At 53.0% G+C, this 14,792-nt stretch overlaps 5 protein-coding genes across 5 annotated transcripts; 2 read left to right on the forward strand and 3 right to left on the reverse strand.

The window, feature by feature from the left end:
• Nucleotides 1-1,297: 1,297 nt before the first annotated feature.
• Nucleotides 1,298-4,620, forward strand: CLAFUR5_02611 (uncharacterized protein; the record flags this gene model as incomplete). Its single annotated transcript, XM_047901759.1, has 3 exons — nucleotides 1,298-1,852; nucleotides 1,904-3,526; nucleotides 3,580-4,620. The coding sequence occupies 3 exons, from the start codon at nucleotides 1,298-1,300 to the stop codon at nucleotides 4,618-4,620; spliced, it is 3,219 nt and encodes a 1,072-aa protein (XP_047758658.1).
• A 550-nt stretch (nucleotides 4,621-5,170) lies between these two features.
• CLAFUR5_02612 (L-2,3-butanediol dehydrogenase) lies at nucleotides 5,171-6,356 on the reverse strand (the record flags this gene model as incomplete). Its single annotated transcript, XM_047901760.1, has 4 exons — nucleotides 5,171-5,200; nucleotides 5,484-5,801; nucleotides 5,872-6,046; nucleotides 6,103-6,356. The coding sequence occupies 4 exons, from the start codon at nucleotides 6,354-6,356 to the stop codon at nucleotides 5,171-5,173; spliced, it is 777 nt and encodes a 258-aa protein (XP_047758661.1).
• Nucleotides 6,357-6,902: 546 nt separating this feature from the next.
• CLAFUR5_02613 (DASH complex subunit ask1) lies at nucleotides 6,903-8,247 on the forward strand (the record flags this gene model as incomplete). The annotated part of the gene is made up of 2 exons (XM_047901761.1): nucleotides 6,903-7,094; nucleotides 7,147-8,247. The coding sequence occupies 2 exons, from the start codon at nucleotides 6,903-6,905 to the stop codon at nucleotides 8,245-8,247; spliced, it is 1,293 nt and encodes a 430-aa protein (XP_047758660.1).
• Nucleotides 8,248-8,768: 521 nt separating this feature from the next.
• On the reverse strand, nucleotides 8,769-10,274 carry CLAFUR5_02614 (uncharacterized protein; the record flags this gene model as incomplete). The annotated part of the gene is made up of 3 exons (XM_047901762.1): nucleotides 8,769-9,350; nucleotides 9,404-10,075; nucleotides 10,170-10,274. 3 exons carry the CDS (start codon nucleotides 10,272-10,274, stop codon nucleotides 8,769-8,771), a joined length of 1,359 nt encoding a protein of 452 aa, XP_047758655.1.
• A 1,388-nt stretch (nucleotides 10,275-11,662) lies between these two features.
• CLAFUR5_02615 (uncharacterized protein) lies at nucleotides 11,663-14,278 on the reverse strand (the record flags this gene model as incomplete). Its single annotated transcript, XM_047901763.1, has 4 exons — nucleotides 11,663-12,172; nucleotides 12,244-13,829; nucleotides 13,978-14,155; nucleotides 14,267-14,278. 4 exons carry the CDS (start codon nucleotides 14,276-14,278, stop codon nucleotides 11,663-11,665), a joined length of 2,286 nt encoding a protein of 761 aa, XP_047758654.1.
• Nucleotides 14,279-14,792: the final 514 nt, after the last annotated feature.

Raw genomic sequence — 14,792 nt, forward strand, 5'->3', positions numbered from 1 at the left:
CCTATTCGGGTTTCCCTTTGTACATAACAATAGATATATACCTATATAGACCGAATAGGGTCCTAGAACAGGGGAATAATAAATCTATCTATCTATCTATATAGCTTCCTTAATATAGTTACTATTACTATAATAGTCTACGTATTCTAGGCTATAGTAGTAACTTCTAATATATCTAGCCCTTCTAGATATAGATATAGGTTTACTATCAAGGTACTAGATATCTATAATAAAGCTAAACGCGTACTACTTAACGATAGCTATCTATAGTTTATCTCTCCTACCGGTAATAGTATTCTTCTTATTATCCTTAATATCGTCTTTATTCTTCGTCTTTACCGTATCACGCTTACCTTCCTTATAGCGCTAATATTACTTCTTAATACTATTCGGGTCTACTATTCGCTAGGTCCGGGTTTTACTATAGATATTACTCGTAAGGTTAATACCGGTATTATATTCTTTTATAGAGAGAGATAAGACGTTATTAAGGTAGAAGAAGCGTTCTTAAAGATCCTTAAGGTTCGCTATAAGGTATTATAGTAGATAGCGCGATATTAAGAGAATAAGGTCATATCGATAGATAGGTAGAATAGAAAGTAGGTAGGTAGGTAAAAATTAGCTACTTAGCGCTAAGAGCAGCTTTACCGCAAATTGATTAATATTCAGCTATTATATTAGTAGGGCTCGGAAGTTGCCGAGGGACAAGGTTTCGCTAGTCGTTGCCAGAATACAGACCACGAACTCAATGTCCTCGAGGTCATGGCAGACGTGTTTTCTGTTGACGATGTTGTTGTTTCAAAAGGTCTCGGGAAGACAAGTGCTGGTGCGACCATCTCGAGTCCTAGCGCCAATACTACGCAGTGGAAGGCGTGTAATGACGAGCAGGCACTGAGATGTGTGTGCACTAAACTTGAATCACGCCGGTATGTTAGATAGCCTCGTCAACAAGAGACGGATGCTGGAACGGAGCAGAAAAGGATGCACGGAGATATAGTTTGCACGTGACTGGGCCTAGCAGTGCCTTAGCTGGAACCTCATGATCTGGCCATCCATCACTGCGCTATCACCAAACACTCTTCTGCCACCTCTCCCATCATGTTCTGTCAGTGAGCGTGTGCAGGCTCGTTGCTTTCTTCTTCTTCTACCCCCCGCGCGGAACCCTCTCCTTCCGCGGCTGGGTGCATTGTGTTCGACTCCAGCTTTATTTTCGCCCTTCGCTCCTCCTCCCACGGCGCCTCGTCGCTACTCTACGCGCGCACGACACGACATCGACGGTGCATGAGCGCAGGCGGACATGCACAAGATCTCGCAGTTCACAGGCTCAGCGCGGCATGGCTGGGACCGGGTCACGCAGCCGACCTTTGGCATGTCACGTCCGCAGCACCAACACCAGCACCAGCAGCCCGACAACCACAATCCGATGCTGAAACGTTCCCTCGCCGGCTCCAGCATGAGCCCTAACCCGGCGGTACCCGGTCATCCCGTCAACCTGTCCTTCAATGTGCCCTTCAGCTCGAACTTGCCGGGTCCGGACAAGGAGGACATCCTGTACAGCAGCACCGGCGCTTACCAGCGATGGATCCATCCCGAGGGCGCCGAAGAGGCCCCAAATCACGCGCTGCCTGTCCACACGCGGAATGTCGAGAACCTGCGCAGTCTGTGCCGGCAGCTGAGTGAAAGCAGTGGGGAGCGGCTCCAGGCCACCGTCACGTCCTCGAAGCCGAAGCCTGTGCCCGGTATGCAGCGTGGTCCACTGACCGCTCTCGTCACCAATGTTTGCATATCAGGAGACTCCGACATAGTGCACAAGATGCGGGCCAAGGTCTTGAACGAGACGCCCATCACGCTGGTGAGTATGGCTGTACCGTGCGCCGAAGTAAATACGGCTGACATTGCTTAGCGCTGTGAGTCCATTGATATCGACCGTGAGATCGTGTTCCCCAAAGGCCAGGAAGGCGCTAGAGCCGACATTCTGCACCACATGGACGAGATCGCCGATCAGACCAAGGCCGACATCTTCCTGCTCGAGTCCAAGGCGAAGAGAAAAGACTCGGACTCGGCAAGCTTCAGTGGTGGCATGGAGAAGAGCATGGACAACAGACTCAGGATACATGTTTACGGTGACAATGAGAGCTCGGAGAACGCGAAGACGAGACTGCTCATCATGATTGACCAGATTCTCCAGCGTTTAGTCGATACCATTCGGCTTGAGCTCTCTCTGCACAGTCTGATATCCGGACGCCACAGAAGGAATATCAAGTTGATTGAGTCTGCCACTGGCACGGCCATATACTTCCCCCCGATGTTCCCAACCGTGTTCGGATACACACCTCCAGGATCGGTTCCACTCCGAAGCCGGGACGAGATCATCATCACGGGTGATAAGATGGACAGCATTCTCCAGGCGAAGCAAAGGCTACATGACCATGTTCTCAGCACGAAGACGTTTGTCAAAGACGTGCAGATCACGACCAGCAAGGTGGACTACATCCTGCTGGAGCGACTGGACAAGATTCGCAGGATTATCGAGGCAAATGGCTCATACGTGCTACTCCCACCGCTCGGCAACCACAGTGGTGTCTTGCGAGTGCAGGCCACTGACATCTTGAACGTGGAGCGTACCGTTCGCGAAATCATGGGCCTTGCTGGGCAGTTTTACAGTGCTTCTTGGTGGGTCACGCACCCTGATCCGTCTCAGCGACAGCCAACACCTTCGGACATCCGTGCTATGCTGCCCGATATCTGCATCAACTCTGGAGCAGAGATCACCTTTGAGAAGCTCAACTTTCACATTAATGGCAGCGACGATGCTGTCAAGGCAGCCATGTCCATCATCAATACTCTGCCTTTCGTGAAAAAGGCGCAATCGACGCTTCGCGTCAAGGTTGAGCTTGCCAATGAGCATAAGGAGTTTGTTAGTGGCAAGAAGAATGGCAAGATCAACAAAATTATGAGCCAAAGCAATGTGCAGATTGTGTTTGATGGCTTCAACGAGTACAACTTCTACATCGATGTCCGCGGAGCACGGTACGAAGCGACAAAGAATGGACTGGACCTGGTTGAGTTGGAGATGCCAGCTTCGATCTCATTCCATGTGCCTGATCAATACCACAAACGCATCATTGGCATTGGCGGTCAGCACATCCAGCGAATCATGAAGAAGTATTCGGTGTTTGTCAAGTTCAGCAATGCCATGGATCGAGGCGGCATTGGCAAGGACGACGATGATATCAAAGTGGACAATGTCATCTGCCGTACACCGGCTCGCAACGCCGACAACCTCGAGCTGGTCAAGGCAGAGATCATGGACATGGTTGAGAAGGTTGACGCGGAGTTCGTTTCTGAGCAAATCCCTGTTGACCGTCTCTTTCACCGCGAGCTCATTGCGAGAATGCCCGAGATCGAAGAGCTTGAGAAGAAGTGGAATTGCAAGATCACGTTCCCTGGCACTGAGCAAGCAAGCGATATCATTACAGTCTCTGGTCCTGAGTATCAGGTGCCACAGGCTGTGGATGAGTTTTTGGTTCGTACTTCCACCACGTTTCGAGGAGTTGCTGATACTAACATCGATTCCAGGGCATGGTGCCAGAAAGTCACGAGATTGAGTTTCCTTCAACAGACGAACTTCGAAGCTTCGTGACATCCAAGGAGTTCACCGACGACACCATTCGTAAGCTCAAAGATCAGTATGTTGTTGAGGTCACGGCTTGTGAGCCAAGGACCGAGAAGCAAGATGACAAAACGGTCACGATGGAACGATTGAAACTCAATTACACCCGCAACAATGCTGGCGGGCTCAAGGATGCCATCGATTTCCTGCTCATGCCGTTCATCGCCCGTGGTCTGGACGCCGCTGCAGTAAAAGGTGCAATTCCTCGGCCGAAATCGGACTCATTTGAAGACAACATGCCTTACTTCGAGTCGAAGCTTCTGCAAAGAGCAGAGGCCCCATTGTCAACCGAGTCGCCAACCCGCACGACCTTCGACGGCGGCGACAGCTCGTCACGCTCCATATTCGACAAGCTTAGAAAGCCAGGCAGCATGTCCTCCTTCACCTCTTTCATGGAGCGCCGCAGGAAGAACGGAACTAACTCACCTGCTTCACTCTTCATGCATGCTTCGAGCAACGCTTCGAAAGCATCTCTCGTTAGCATGGAGTCTCGTGATTCTGGCTATCGCAATCCCTGGAATGACTCTGGCATCGATCTTGACCACGATCAACAGAACGGCCACAACCATGCTAACAGCTGGGGTTCTTTTGGCGGATCTTCCCGACCAAACACCTCATCGAATTCTCTTTCAGGCGCATTTGAGGCAAACTTTCCTTTTGGCGCAAATGGTAATGCGTCTACGAGTTCTCTAACGACACCTATACCCGGTCTCGGTATGGTCCAACACGGCAGCGCGACCGGCGGCGCCAGCTCGACCAACGGCGATGTGACACCCAAGTACGATGCCCACAAAGATGGTTTCTTAGGCAATAACGGAAAGGGCAGCTCCACGTCGACGGAAAGTCAGCAGGCGCCGATCTCGCGTCCGAGTTCGACCACCACCGCGGCCACCAATACTTCTGCGAGTACATCTTCAGGATACCCGGCCTCCGGGCCTACGCATTGATTACCGAAAGCTTTTGTTGTTTTGCGCGCTGTGTTATGTTTTGCTGTTTTTATCTCCCTCCTTTTAACAACAACGAGAATACCCATGTTTGACGGGCCAAAGAGAAAAGCTGGTGTCCTGCGCACTTGTTTGCAATATGGAATCTGATTGGGACGGATGGAGCTTCGCGATGGGGATATACCACTTTGCGCTGATTGTTTTCTGCGATGCGATGCGATGCGATGCGACTGGGGCTTTTTTGAGGGATGCGCTGACATGGTCTTGTCTGTTCACTTCTGGTGCAAGAGGTGGCATGCTTGTTGGGTCTATCACGCACACTCCTTTCGACGCAAGACAATGAGGACGATGATGTTCGGATGAGGTGGTGATGGTGATGTGTGTGGAAATGGACTGGACTTCTTTGACGACATACAGTGGATAGACAATGGAAGCGTATCTTTTACGTCCAGACCACCTCTCATATCAGCGATCTTTGCCGAGGCGTGTGTTATGCATCATAACAACGTAGGCACGTCCTCCAGAGCTCTCGAAGCTTCTTGTGCCCACCGATCTATGTGAAGATAATGCCTCCGTCAACGACCTTAAACATAAGGGAGTCAGTACGTCGTATTGACGAGAAGCGCAGAGCTATACAATTACAACAGAGCTAGCAGTGTCTCTCAGCACGACCCTATAGGGGCCTACTGTTGCGCGCATTGTCGTGCGTATTAGACAAGTGAGCAGTTTTGAGACACTGCTAGCTCCGCCGCAACTGTATGTACTCCCTAGGATTTACTCACTTGTGTCTGTCCCGTCACCTGGAAAGCATGTCATATTAGTCACTCTCCCGCACAGCAAGGCACAGAAGCGACGATGTTACTCACATGATCTGAATCCGGACCCGCCAAAAATGACACCAACTTCGCCACATCTTCAGGCACACTGGTCCTCTTCTGGGCAATCAGCTCTTCCGTGTACTTCTTAATAGTATCACCCTTCTTCCTCCCATCCTTCTCGCCGAGCTTTTCGTCTATCAGGTCCCACATTGCCGTGCCGACGATGCCTGGGGCGTATGCGTTGACTGTGATGTTGTATTCGGCCATTTCCATGGCGTAGGCTTGGGAGAGGCCGCGGACGGCCCATTTGGAGGCGCTGTAGTGGGAGAGGAGGACGAAGGGTTTGAAGGCGACGATGGAGGCGCACTGGAGGAGGAGTATTAGCGGGAGGATTTATGGGTTGATTTTTGATGGGGAGGGGGGGGGAGGATGTTACGCCTATCAGTTTACCCATGTTGGAGGGGGTGCAGTTTCCTTGTTTGATTAGTTGCTTTGCGGCGGCTTGGTAGCAGTTGTGTACGCCGTAGACGTTGACTTCGAACATTCTCTTGAAGTCGTCTTCGGTTAGCTCGAGGAGGGGTTTTACTTGAGCGATTCCTGCGTTGGCGATCCTGGGTGACATGTCAGCATCTCGTTCCCCATGCTGAGCCATACTAGATAGACTTACATGGTGTTCAAGTTACCAAGCTCTTTCACTGCGGTCTGGATCATGGCCTCGACCTCGCTGAGCTTGCTAACGTCTGCTGTGGCAACGCATGACTTCCTGCCCATCTTTTGGATCTCTTGTGCAACCTCTTCACACCCTTGCTTGTTGGCTTCGATGTCGTTGACGCAGACATCGTAGCCGTCCTGGGCGATTCGGATGGCGATTGCTCTGCCGATGCCACGGCTCGAGCCTGTTACGATTGCTACTTTGCTCATGCTGAATGGTCCCGCGACTGAAGCTCTCAATGAGCGGTTCTGTAGTTCGGGATGGGAGTGCCTGTTTATCGTGACTTCTTGGTCGTCTCCACTATGTCTTCTGCCGGAGATTCTTTGAGGAGATATTGAAATAGGAATGCAAGCAGGTCAGGACCAGGACTGGATATGAACACATCCCTACCTCTCGGACACATTTATAGCCTCGCCTCAACTGCCACATGCTGCTCCCACCTCGCGTGCATGTGGAACGTGATGAGGGGAGACGTGAGGAGTACCCGTGCCGTGAGGCTCATGCTACAATGGAGGCAGGTAGAGCTAGCTCATCCATTGCTTCGAGCACTCGGAGCTGTGATGAGCTACCACGAGCTCCGCATGTTTGCTTTGTTGTAGCTGTTGAGAAGGAGGGACACGATGGCGGCAGATCTTGGACCGAGAAGCTGTAAAGTGCCAAGCCAAGTGAATGGAAAGATGGACCCCCGCTCGCTGCGCGTCTCCTCGGTCGCGTAGCAAACATCAGCGAAAACACCGAGAAGATTGAAGTACACCATGTCGAGACCCGCAGCACAGCGCAGTCTGACGCTCACCGAGGAGCTGGAGAGACTGGAACAGCAGATCACGTTGACGCTGCAGGAGATCGACAGCAACTTCAGCAAGGCGCATCGCATCGTCACCACCAGCATCCTGCCCATCGTCGAGGAGTACGCAAAGCATAGCAACGAGGTCTGGGAGGGCTCAAAGGTATGCATGTCTATACAATTGAATGCAGAGACTGTTTTGACACGAATACTAGTTCTGGAAGCAATTCTTCGAGGCGTCTGCCAATGTCTCGCTTTCCGGCTACGAGGAGAACAACGATGAGACAGTCACAAACACCGAAGTCACCGAGTCCTTCCAAACACCTACGAACCAAGACGAGAGCACAGTGACGGGTGCCGAGTTACAGCAGCAGCAAGCCAGCGACGATGAAGAGTTCAGCATCGAGTCGCCAACACAGGTCACCGGCGTGCAGACTACACCGAAACTGCCGCCGTCAACGTCCAAGAGATCCAATGGCACAGCAAGAGCTCAGAGCAGCAGGAGCGCGACATCATCACATCGATCGCCGTCACCCAGGAAGTACACAGGCAGCCACCCGCTAGCCAGAGTGCCGTCTTCAGAAGAGCCGAGCACTCCCCGGATGGCATCTGCCACCAAGTTCGACTCGTCGCCCTTCGAGCCAGAATCGGCTTTCCAACCATCCGCGTACCACAGCCAGCGTCAGGAAAACAACGATCCAGTCATGCATCGCGCGATTTTGGACAAGAACTACCGCATACAGGCCACGCCGCACACGCAGCGCCAGCAGCGACAAGCTGCTCAACCTTCTGCGACCAAAGCGACACCAGCGACTGCTACCAAGAAATCTCCATGGGACGACTCACCACAGTCCTCGCCGGAGGTAGCTGCGCCTCAACTGAGGAGCGAACTGTTCTCTCCAGCGAAACCTGGTCCACGAACACCCGGTGTCTCTGTCATGACCCCTGCTGCGAAGAAGAGTGCACTCATGGTGCCGAAGACGTCGACCGGGTTGCAGCTTTTCTCGCCGGCAGACAAGGCATACGCTGCAACCAAGGAGCGAACTCGTGCCAGCCAATTCTTTGACGACAGCGACGAAGATGACGATCTTGCAGAGATGAGCCCCCCGAAGACCATGCAGTTCCACGTACCCCAGTCGAGACTGATGCAGACACCGGCTCGCGAAGCCTCGAAGAAGATTGTCGACGATCTGCTCCTCACTGCGGGCGCTGATGGCACAGACGAAATCGAGGGCTATGATGATGACGAAGCTTTCGAGACGCCCAGCCCAAGCGTGGTCAAGCGAGCTTATAATGTCGAGGATGACACGTTCTGAGGAAAGAAGCTCGAGTGAGCAGTGTTGTTATCGAACTCTGGTTGCAAATTATCGAAAATCTACTGTAACACGAGTGACGGGAGATTGGAAGCCAGCAACCGACAATATCTCATCGAGTCACGATTTGGCAGTCGAGTCAAGATTGCTTGCGCCAAGCGATGTCCATACTCTTGTGTAAGCGTTGACGCAGGCCGCTGGGAACGACGTCCGCTGAAGATGCTTGCAGCCGTTCGCACTATTGATTAAACTCAACCGCCGATGGCGCATGCGCATGCGAAAAGCTTCGCACGGACTGAAGCTGTGGCTGGTGACTATCGACTCTGACTAGCAATATCGAAGCTTAAACACAACCTAATCGCACTTTCCCGATCAGGTCCTCTAAGGCTTTAACAGGCTCTGGACCCTGGCGCTACACATATCGCTAAGCTATAGCACTACGTAGTATATCTGAAGTCAGGATGTGAGTGGCCCAGCTGACTTTCGTCTGCTCGCTGGAGTCGATATTCTCGCTTCCCGGATTGTCAGGCATTGTTCTCCCACCTCACGTATGCAATGTTTGCAAGTGTCAACAGCAGCGAGAGACCAATCGCTCCAAGGTTGATGGCGTGTCCTGTCACATACTTGGGAGCATCTTCCGCCAAGTAGGTGAACGTCGCTACGAAGGCACCGCAATTGCCAACTGTAACCTGGAAACCAAGACCTGTCGCTTTCGTCGTATGTGGAGCGAGGTTGTTGGAGAGCCAGGCGAGCACCAGAGGGGAACACGAGAAGGCCCCGACTGCTACGAAGAACGTCCCAGCATACTTGACAGCGTTCTGCTGACTGGCAAGTTGCATGATGTACCCGACTGCCGCCAACGATAGACCCAGCACGATGAGCGGCCCTCGCATCTTGATCCGATCACTGGTCCACGCAAAGGCCAGCACAGATAAGAATGCCAGGAAGTTCGGCGGCACGGTAAAGAGCTGAGCGGTGACTCTGGTGTATCCCAGGCCCTTGATGATGGTAGGCAAGAACAGCGAATAGCTGTAGATCGGCACTAGGATCAGGAAGAAGTTGATACTCATGGCGATTGCGTTGAGATTCAGAAGGGCAGATCGGACCTGAGACAATCAGCAATAATGATGTAGGCAGGAACAGCTAAAGGAAACCTTACCTCCTGCCAATTGAAGTGTTCCTCCTCGACTCGCCCAGATGCGGCAGCGCCTTGATCAGCCTGAAGTCGGCGCGCTGCAACTGATTGCTCCTCCGGCGCCAGGAAGCGAGCGCCTCCAGGTGTATTCGGAAGGAAAAAGAAGGCCACCATCGCCACGACGATTGTGATCGAGCCCTCCACAAAGAAAATCCACGGCCAGCCGTCGTAGCCACCAAACCGTATCTCAGCAAGTCCAGTCGCCAACAACCCACCAAAAGCACCAGACAAAGGCGCCGCACAGTACAACACTCCCAGCCTGAACATCAGCTGATGCCGCTTATAGAACATACTCAGATACAAGATAATGCCACCAAACATGCCACCCTCGCAAGCCCCCAGGAGGTGTCGACATGCTATCAACCCGCCATAACTCTTAACAGCACCCATAGAAGTCCCGACAATGCCCCATGCTATCGCTAGAAGAGGAAGGTACCGGCCTCCACCGACGATCTTGAGGAGCCAGTTGCTGGGGATGTCGATTAGGACGTAGAGGATGTAGAAGACTGTCAGGGCTACGTTGTATTTGTAGCCGGTTAGGTGGAGGTCGTCGGTTAGGCCGTCGAGTTTGGCGTTGCATAGGAGGAAGTTGTTGTCAGTGTGTGAGGGAGGGGCGAGGGGGCTTCGATGATTGGACTTGGATCTCACCAATGTTGCTGCGATCGATGAAGGCGAGGAGACAGAGGGTGAAGATCCAGGGGAGAATGTGGAAGTCGAGTTTTCGCGTTACTCGGGACTCGAGGATGGGGTCTTCGGCGTAGTCTGAGCCGTAAGGCAGGCGATCTTCCTTCTCTTCGAAACGGTCTTCGCTGAGTTTCTCGTCGGGGAGGGACATGATGGTAGCGCGAGAAAAGACAAGTACTGTAAACTCGTGACAGTCAAGAGTACAACAAACAAGAAAGACAAGAACGAACAACACAGAAGGACCGCTGAGCTTACTTCTACCGCCGATGCTGCAGGCCGTGCCATCCGTCCACGGTTACACCTCCAAACCAATCCTCCCAATGGTCGAGCAGCACCACAAGCGGGCTGTCCTTCGCACGGCATTGAGGGCGCCAGTCGGGGGACAGGACGTCTGCGGAGATGCGGTCAATCTATCTCTTTCAAGCAGGTGAGAAGGGACGCAATGCTTGGAGACTCATAATCCACACGTGCAGCTCACGTTGTATTCAGCCGCCAATGATCCCCATACGTTCTCTCCACATTCTTCATTGAGCTTGGTTAATGCCGAGGAGGCTTGGTGGCGGTAGAAATTCTGGGGGAGATTTCGGTGTTTTGCTGTTTGGGATATCTTTTCGCAAGTCCCGGTCTCTGTTGCCGTATAGTTCTAGTTCGGCAGGGTCTTGTTGAAGGATCACGCATAGAGCTCAGGTGGCATCGCCAGTCTTGAGAATCCGAGAACGAGGAGCTAGACTACCAGGGTCAGCTGAAGGTATTCCGAGCCGGGTCAGCAAGCATGCTCAGGAAAAGGGAAGATAAGCTTGATGGGCAAAGATGAAATGATTGGACGCAACAATATGCACATGGTGTCATATATCATACAGCCATCCGCGACGACCAGTGTCGCCTCAAATTGCCGCCGCCACCATTATTCAAAGTCTAGAAGAAACGTGATCTTGTTGCTAAACCGAACAAAGTCCCTCTATGAGATTGCGTGCTGAAGCAGTCGCTTGTCATGTCAAAAGCAATCGGAGATTAATTGCGCGTGCGAAGAGAAAGGATGCTGTCGTTGTCCATACAATTGCTGTTGCTCCGCGACCATGTCGCCCGCTCGACGATATAATGATGTTCGAAAAACCAAACGCAGTCAAATGGGTATCTTTGCGAGCGCCATGCGCCAGGTGTCCCGTGGAGGAAGGTGCAAGTCTATGGTGGGTATCGATGCTTGTAATGTGGATGTAGTTGTGTACGATGGAACGCGGTCGCAATGCTGACGTCTTCCTGATGATGATGATGCTTCGATCAAAGCAGCATGGAGACGATTATTCCTGCAGTAGTGGTGAAAAGATGCGAAGCAGATGACCATAGCCCAGTAGTGGTAGTGGTGGATGACCGAGGGTGATGAGATCTTGTGGCCGTGTTGATCATCTGAGGGCGAGGCGAACAAAGGGAAGGATCGAGGATGTGCGCTTCGGCGACAAGATCCGAGCGATGAAGGATCCCCGCATGACCAATTGTTGGGCCCAGCCGGATGGTGCAGAACGCAACCACACACCCTCAGGTCTACGAAGTCGACGTCGGATGACTTGCACCTTCGTAATCGTGCAAGGGCACGAACCTGGCTTCGGTTGGCATTGTGGTCGGCGCTGTCAAAGAAGGGACGCGCTGGTACGGGTACGACTGCGCCGTTCCTGGCAGGCCCTGTGCGCTTCCTGGCAGCCCGGTCGCTGGTGCGCTGAGGTAGCCGGCGGAAAATTCCCACGCACGGCCAGCCAGGTCGGAGGAGTACTGCGACGACGGCTGGTGCCAGGACGTTGTTTGTGCACCTGCAGATGTCGGTACGGCGAGCCTCATGTCCGATGGACCTGCTGACGGCCCGATGCCGTGCGCATATACATGATGCGACTGAGGCGGCGGCGCGTATGCGTGACTATGCGACGCTACGGAGCTCGAGGTCGAACGCGGCGAGGCTGCCGTTCGATGGTCGATGCCGGCATCGGAAGCTCTGGTTGTAGCATAGCCCGAAGCACTTGGTGTGTGCAACGCGCCAGCCGTCGACGAATAGCTTGCAGACTGCGAGTAAGTTAGCTGGGATCCTGTACGCAGAGGTGTGCATGTGCACATGCAATGCAGGGATGACTTGCATATTTGCCAATGATCTTCTTCAAAGCCGTTGCCAAGATGCGCCATGGGAACACCTTCACGTCCTTTTCGATGTTTCGCGGCTTCGGATTGGGGAAGCCCATGATCAGCTTGAAGAACTCTTCGCTGTCTTGCTTCGTCTTCGACACTGTCGCCGGGCGGAAGCCTTCCAAGTTGCGACGGATCCGGTTCTTCTCTTCGACCGTGAAGCGCACTGCCACCAACGACTCCAGAAGCGAAATGGTGTCCACGGAGGTGACGTAACACTCTTGCTTCTCTTCCCACCATATGCAGCTGACACAGATACTGTTTGGGATGCGATCTTCCAGCGTGACAGGCTCGAATGTGGCGGTAATGATGCTCCCTGTTTGGCTGCGACGAAACTGGACAAGGCGCCGCTTCGTCTCCCATTCTTCCGGCGTCCACTTGTCTGCCATAGTGTTGAGGTCGCCATCGATCTTCAACATTGCTTTCGTGTTTGCGGGGTAGATTGTGTATGGATTGAATCCTGTCGCAACAGTCGTCATGGCGGCGCCCGGTGTGGTAGGTGATTGGTGTAATGTCGACGTTCGGATGAGTGGCGGCGGATGGCCTGTCGCTGGAGAAAGTAATAGCTGCGAACTCCTGCTGACAGCCGACATGGCTGCAGACGGACTGCGAGTAGAAGCATGCATCGCATGTGGGTACGACCAAGAGGGGCTGTGCGATGTCTGCAGTGAAGGCGTGGGCTGACCGACCGAGCCATAGTATTGCGTCGATGGAGCGCGAGAAATGGCAGCACCGTAGGTCGACTGATACTCGGAGCTGAAGCGGCGATCATGATATGATATCTCTGGAACACTCGGCCGCCTGAACGACGAAGCGCCATCAATCGACTCATAACCGGATTGTTGTCCTCCCAGGTTGTACATCGATGCTTTCTTGATCGGCGAACGACGCGGTGAGGCTTCAGTCGACAATTTGCGTTTTCGAGGGGCTTGCAATTGTTGCGCGGGCATCTGAGGAGAGTCGAGCTGGTAGTAAGTTGGGTGGTCCGGCTGGTATGTGAACTCTCCAAACTCGATTGAGGGCGATTCCCAGTTTACTGACCCATCATCGAGTACCAGATGGAGCGGAACCACTGGAGATGGTGAATTTGTCTCGTTCATTGTAGGTGCCTCGGCCGCCAGGGTGTATTGGAAGGCGTTGCCTTGCGATGACGACTTTTGCAGAACACTCTGGCACCTCTTGTTGCCAAACATGATGATTGGCGTGATCTGAGGTGCGTCAAAGTCGTAGACGCTTTGGAAGTGGACAGTGACTTTCGTGCCTTGTTGACCTCCGTGTGGCGCATAATGCGAAATTGCCGGAAGAGGACGAGCTGGCTCCAGATATGCAGGGTATTGGCTAACCTGCTGACCATAATAGGTTGGATCATGCGTGCCATACTGCGCAGCAGGTTGTACCAGACCTAGATTGGTGGATGACTGTGGGAGGCCAGATGGTACCTGCGCCTGAGCAGCTACATAATCGCCTGTGTAGGTCGGGTGGGTTGCAAATTCGCCATAGGTGTTCTGACCCTGTTCTTGTCGTGTGGCTGTTGGGTAGTCTGTGAGAGTGCGTCACTGTCAGTCACCTGCCTGTTCCTCTCTTCACATGCTCAATCCGCATCCACACCAACGGGAGAGGCCGCAACCGGATGCTTCCCCGACCTCCAGGCAACAAGGCGTCTTGCAAGTACGAGGGAAGGTACGTACCATACACATCGTAAGCTTGCGCTTTGTCGTACTCCGACATCGACAGCAGGTACTCCCGTGGATCTGACTGGGCCAATGGCCCTTTTCCGTTGTATGCCCGATAGTTTTCGACGAGGGAAGTTGGAGTGCCGCAGTCTTCATCGACCACCAGGAAGTTCTTGCTGTCGCGGCGCTGAATCTGTTATGGCCGTATTAGTGTCTGTCATGTTGCTGCATTCATGTACGCAACCATTACGATCGCGAACAAGTCATTGTCGTCAGATCTGAACGATTGCGGGACGCGACTTACCTGTTGACGCATACGTCTGCCGTGAGTGTTGTGCTTCGAACAGAATGCAGATATCGAGCAGTCTGCTGCAACTTGTACCACGCTGGACAAGTGCAGGTGTAGGATCTTGCGAGAGGGGCCAATACTCTGGGTGGTGAACGGGTGGGGTGACTATGCACGCAGCTATCCGTTCGAGACACGCAGAAAATAGTGCGTTCGCCTTGGATGTGCGTATCAGTTTGCGACGCCCGGCCTGCCGATAGCTCACAGCCGCTTCAAAGAACGACGCCTTGGGCGCAGAAAGGCAGTCCAGATGCTCTTGCAGTCGTTCGCAGGTGATTGCAGGGTTCTTCCCGAGCCAACTCCTTGGTTCCAGCCGTCCGCTACTGTAGGCGCCCGATGCGGATCTCCAGCGCGGTATCAAAGCGACAGCTCTGTAGCGAATATGTTTTTGCTGATGCAATCAATACACCTGAGTTGAGGTTAGCGCATGCTGCATCGGCCAAGCTTGTTGCTCGCCCTGGAAATTGCATTCTCATCGTACTGA

This window comes from Fulvia fulva, chromosome 2 (assembly GCF_020509005.1).
Source record: "Fulvia fulva chromosome 2, complete sequence".
Classification (NCBI taxonomy): domain Eukaryota; kingdom Fungi; phylum Ascomycota; class Dothideomycetes; order Mycosphaerellales; family Mycosphaerellaceae; genus Fulvia; species Fulvia fulva.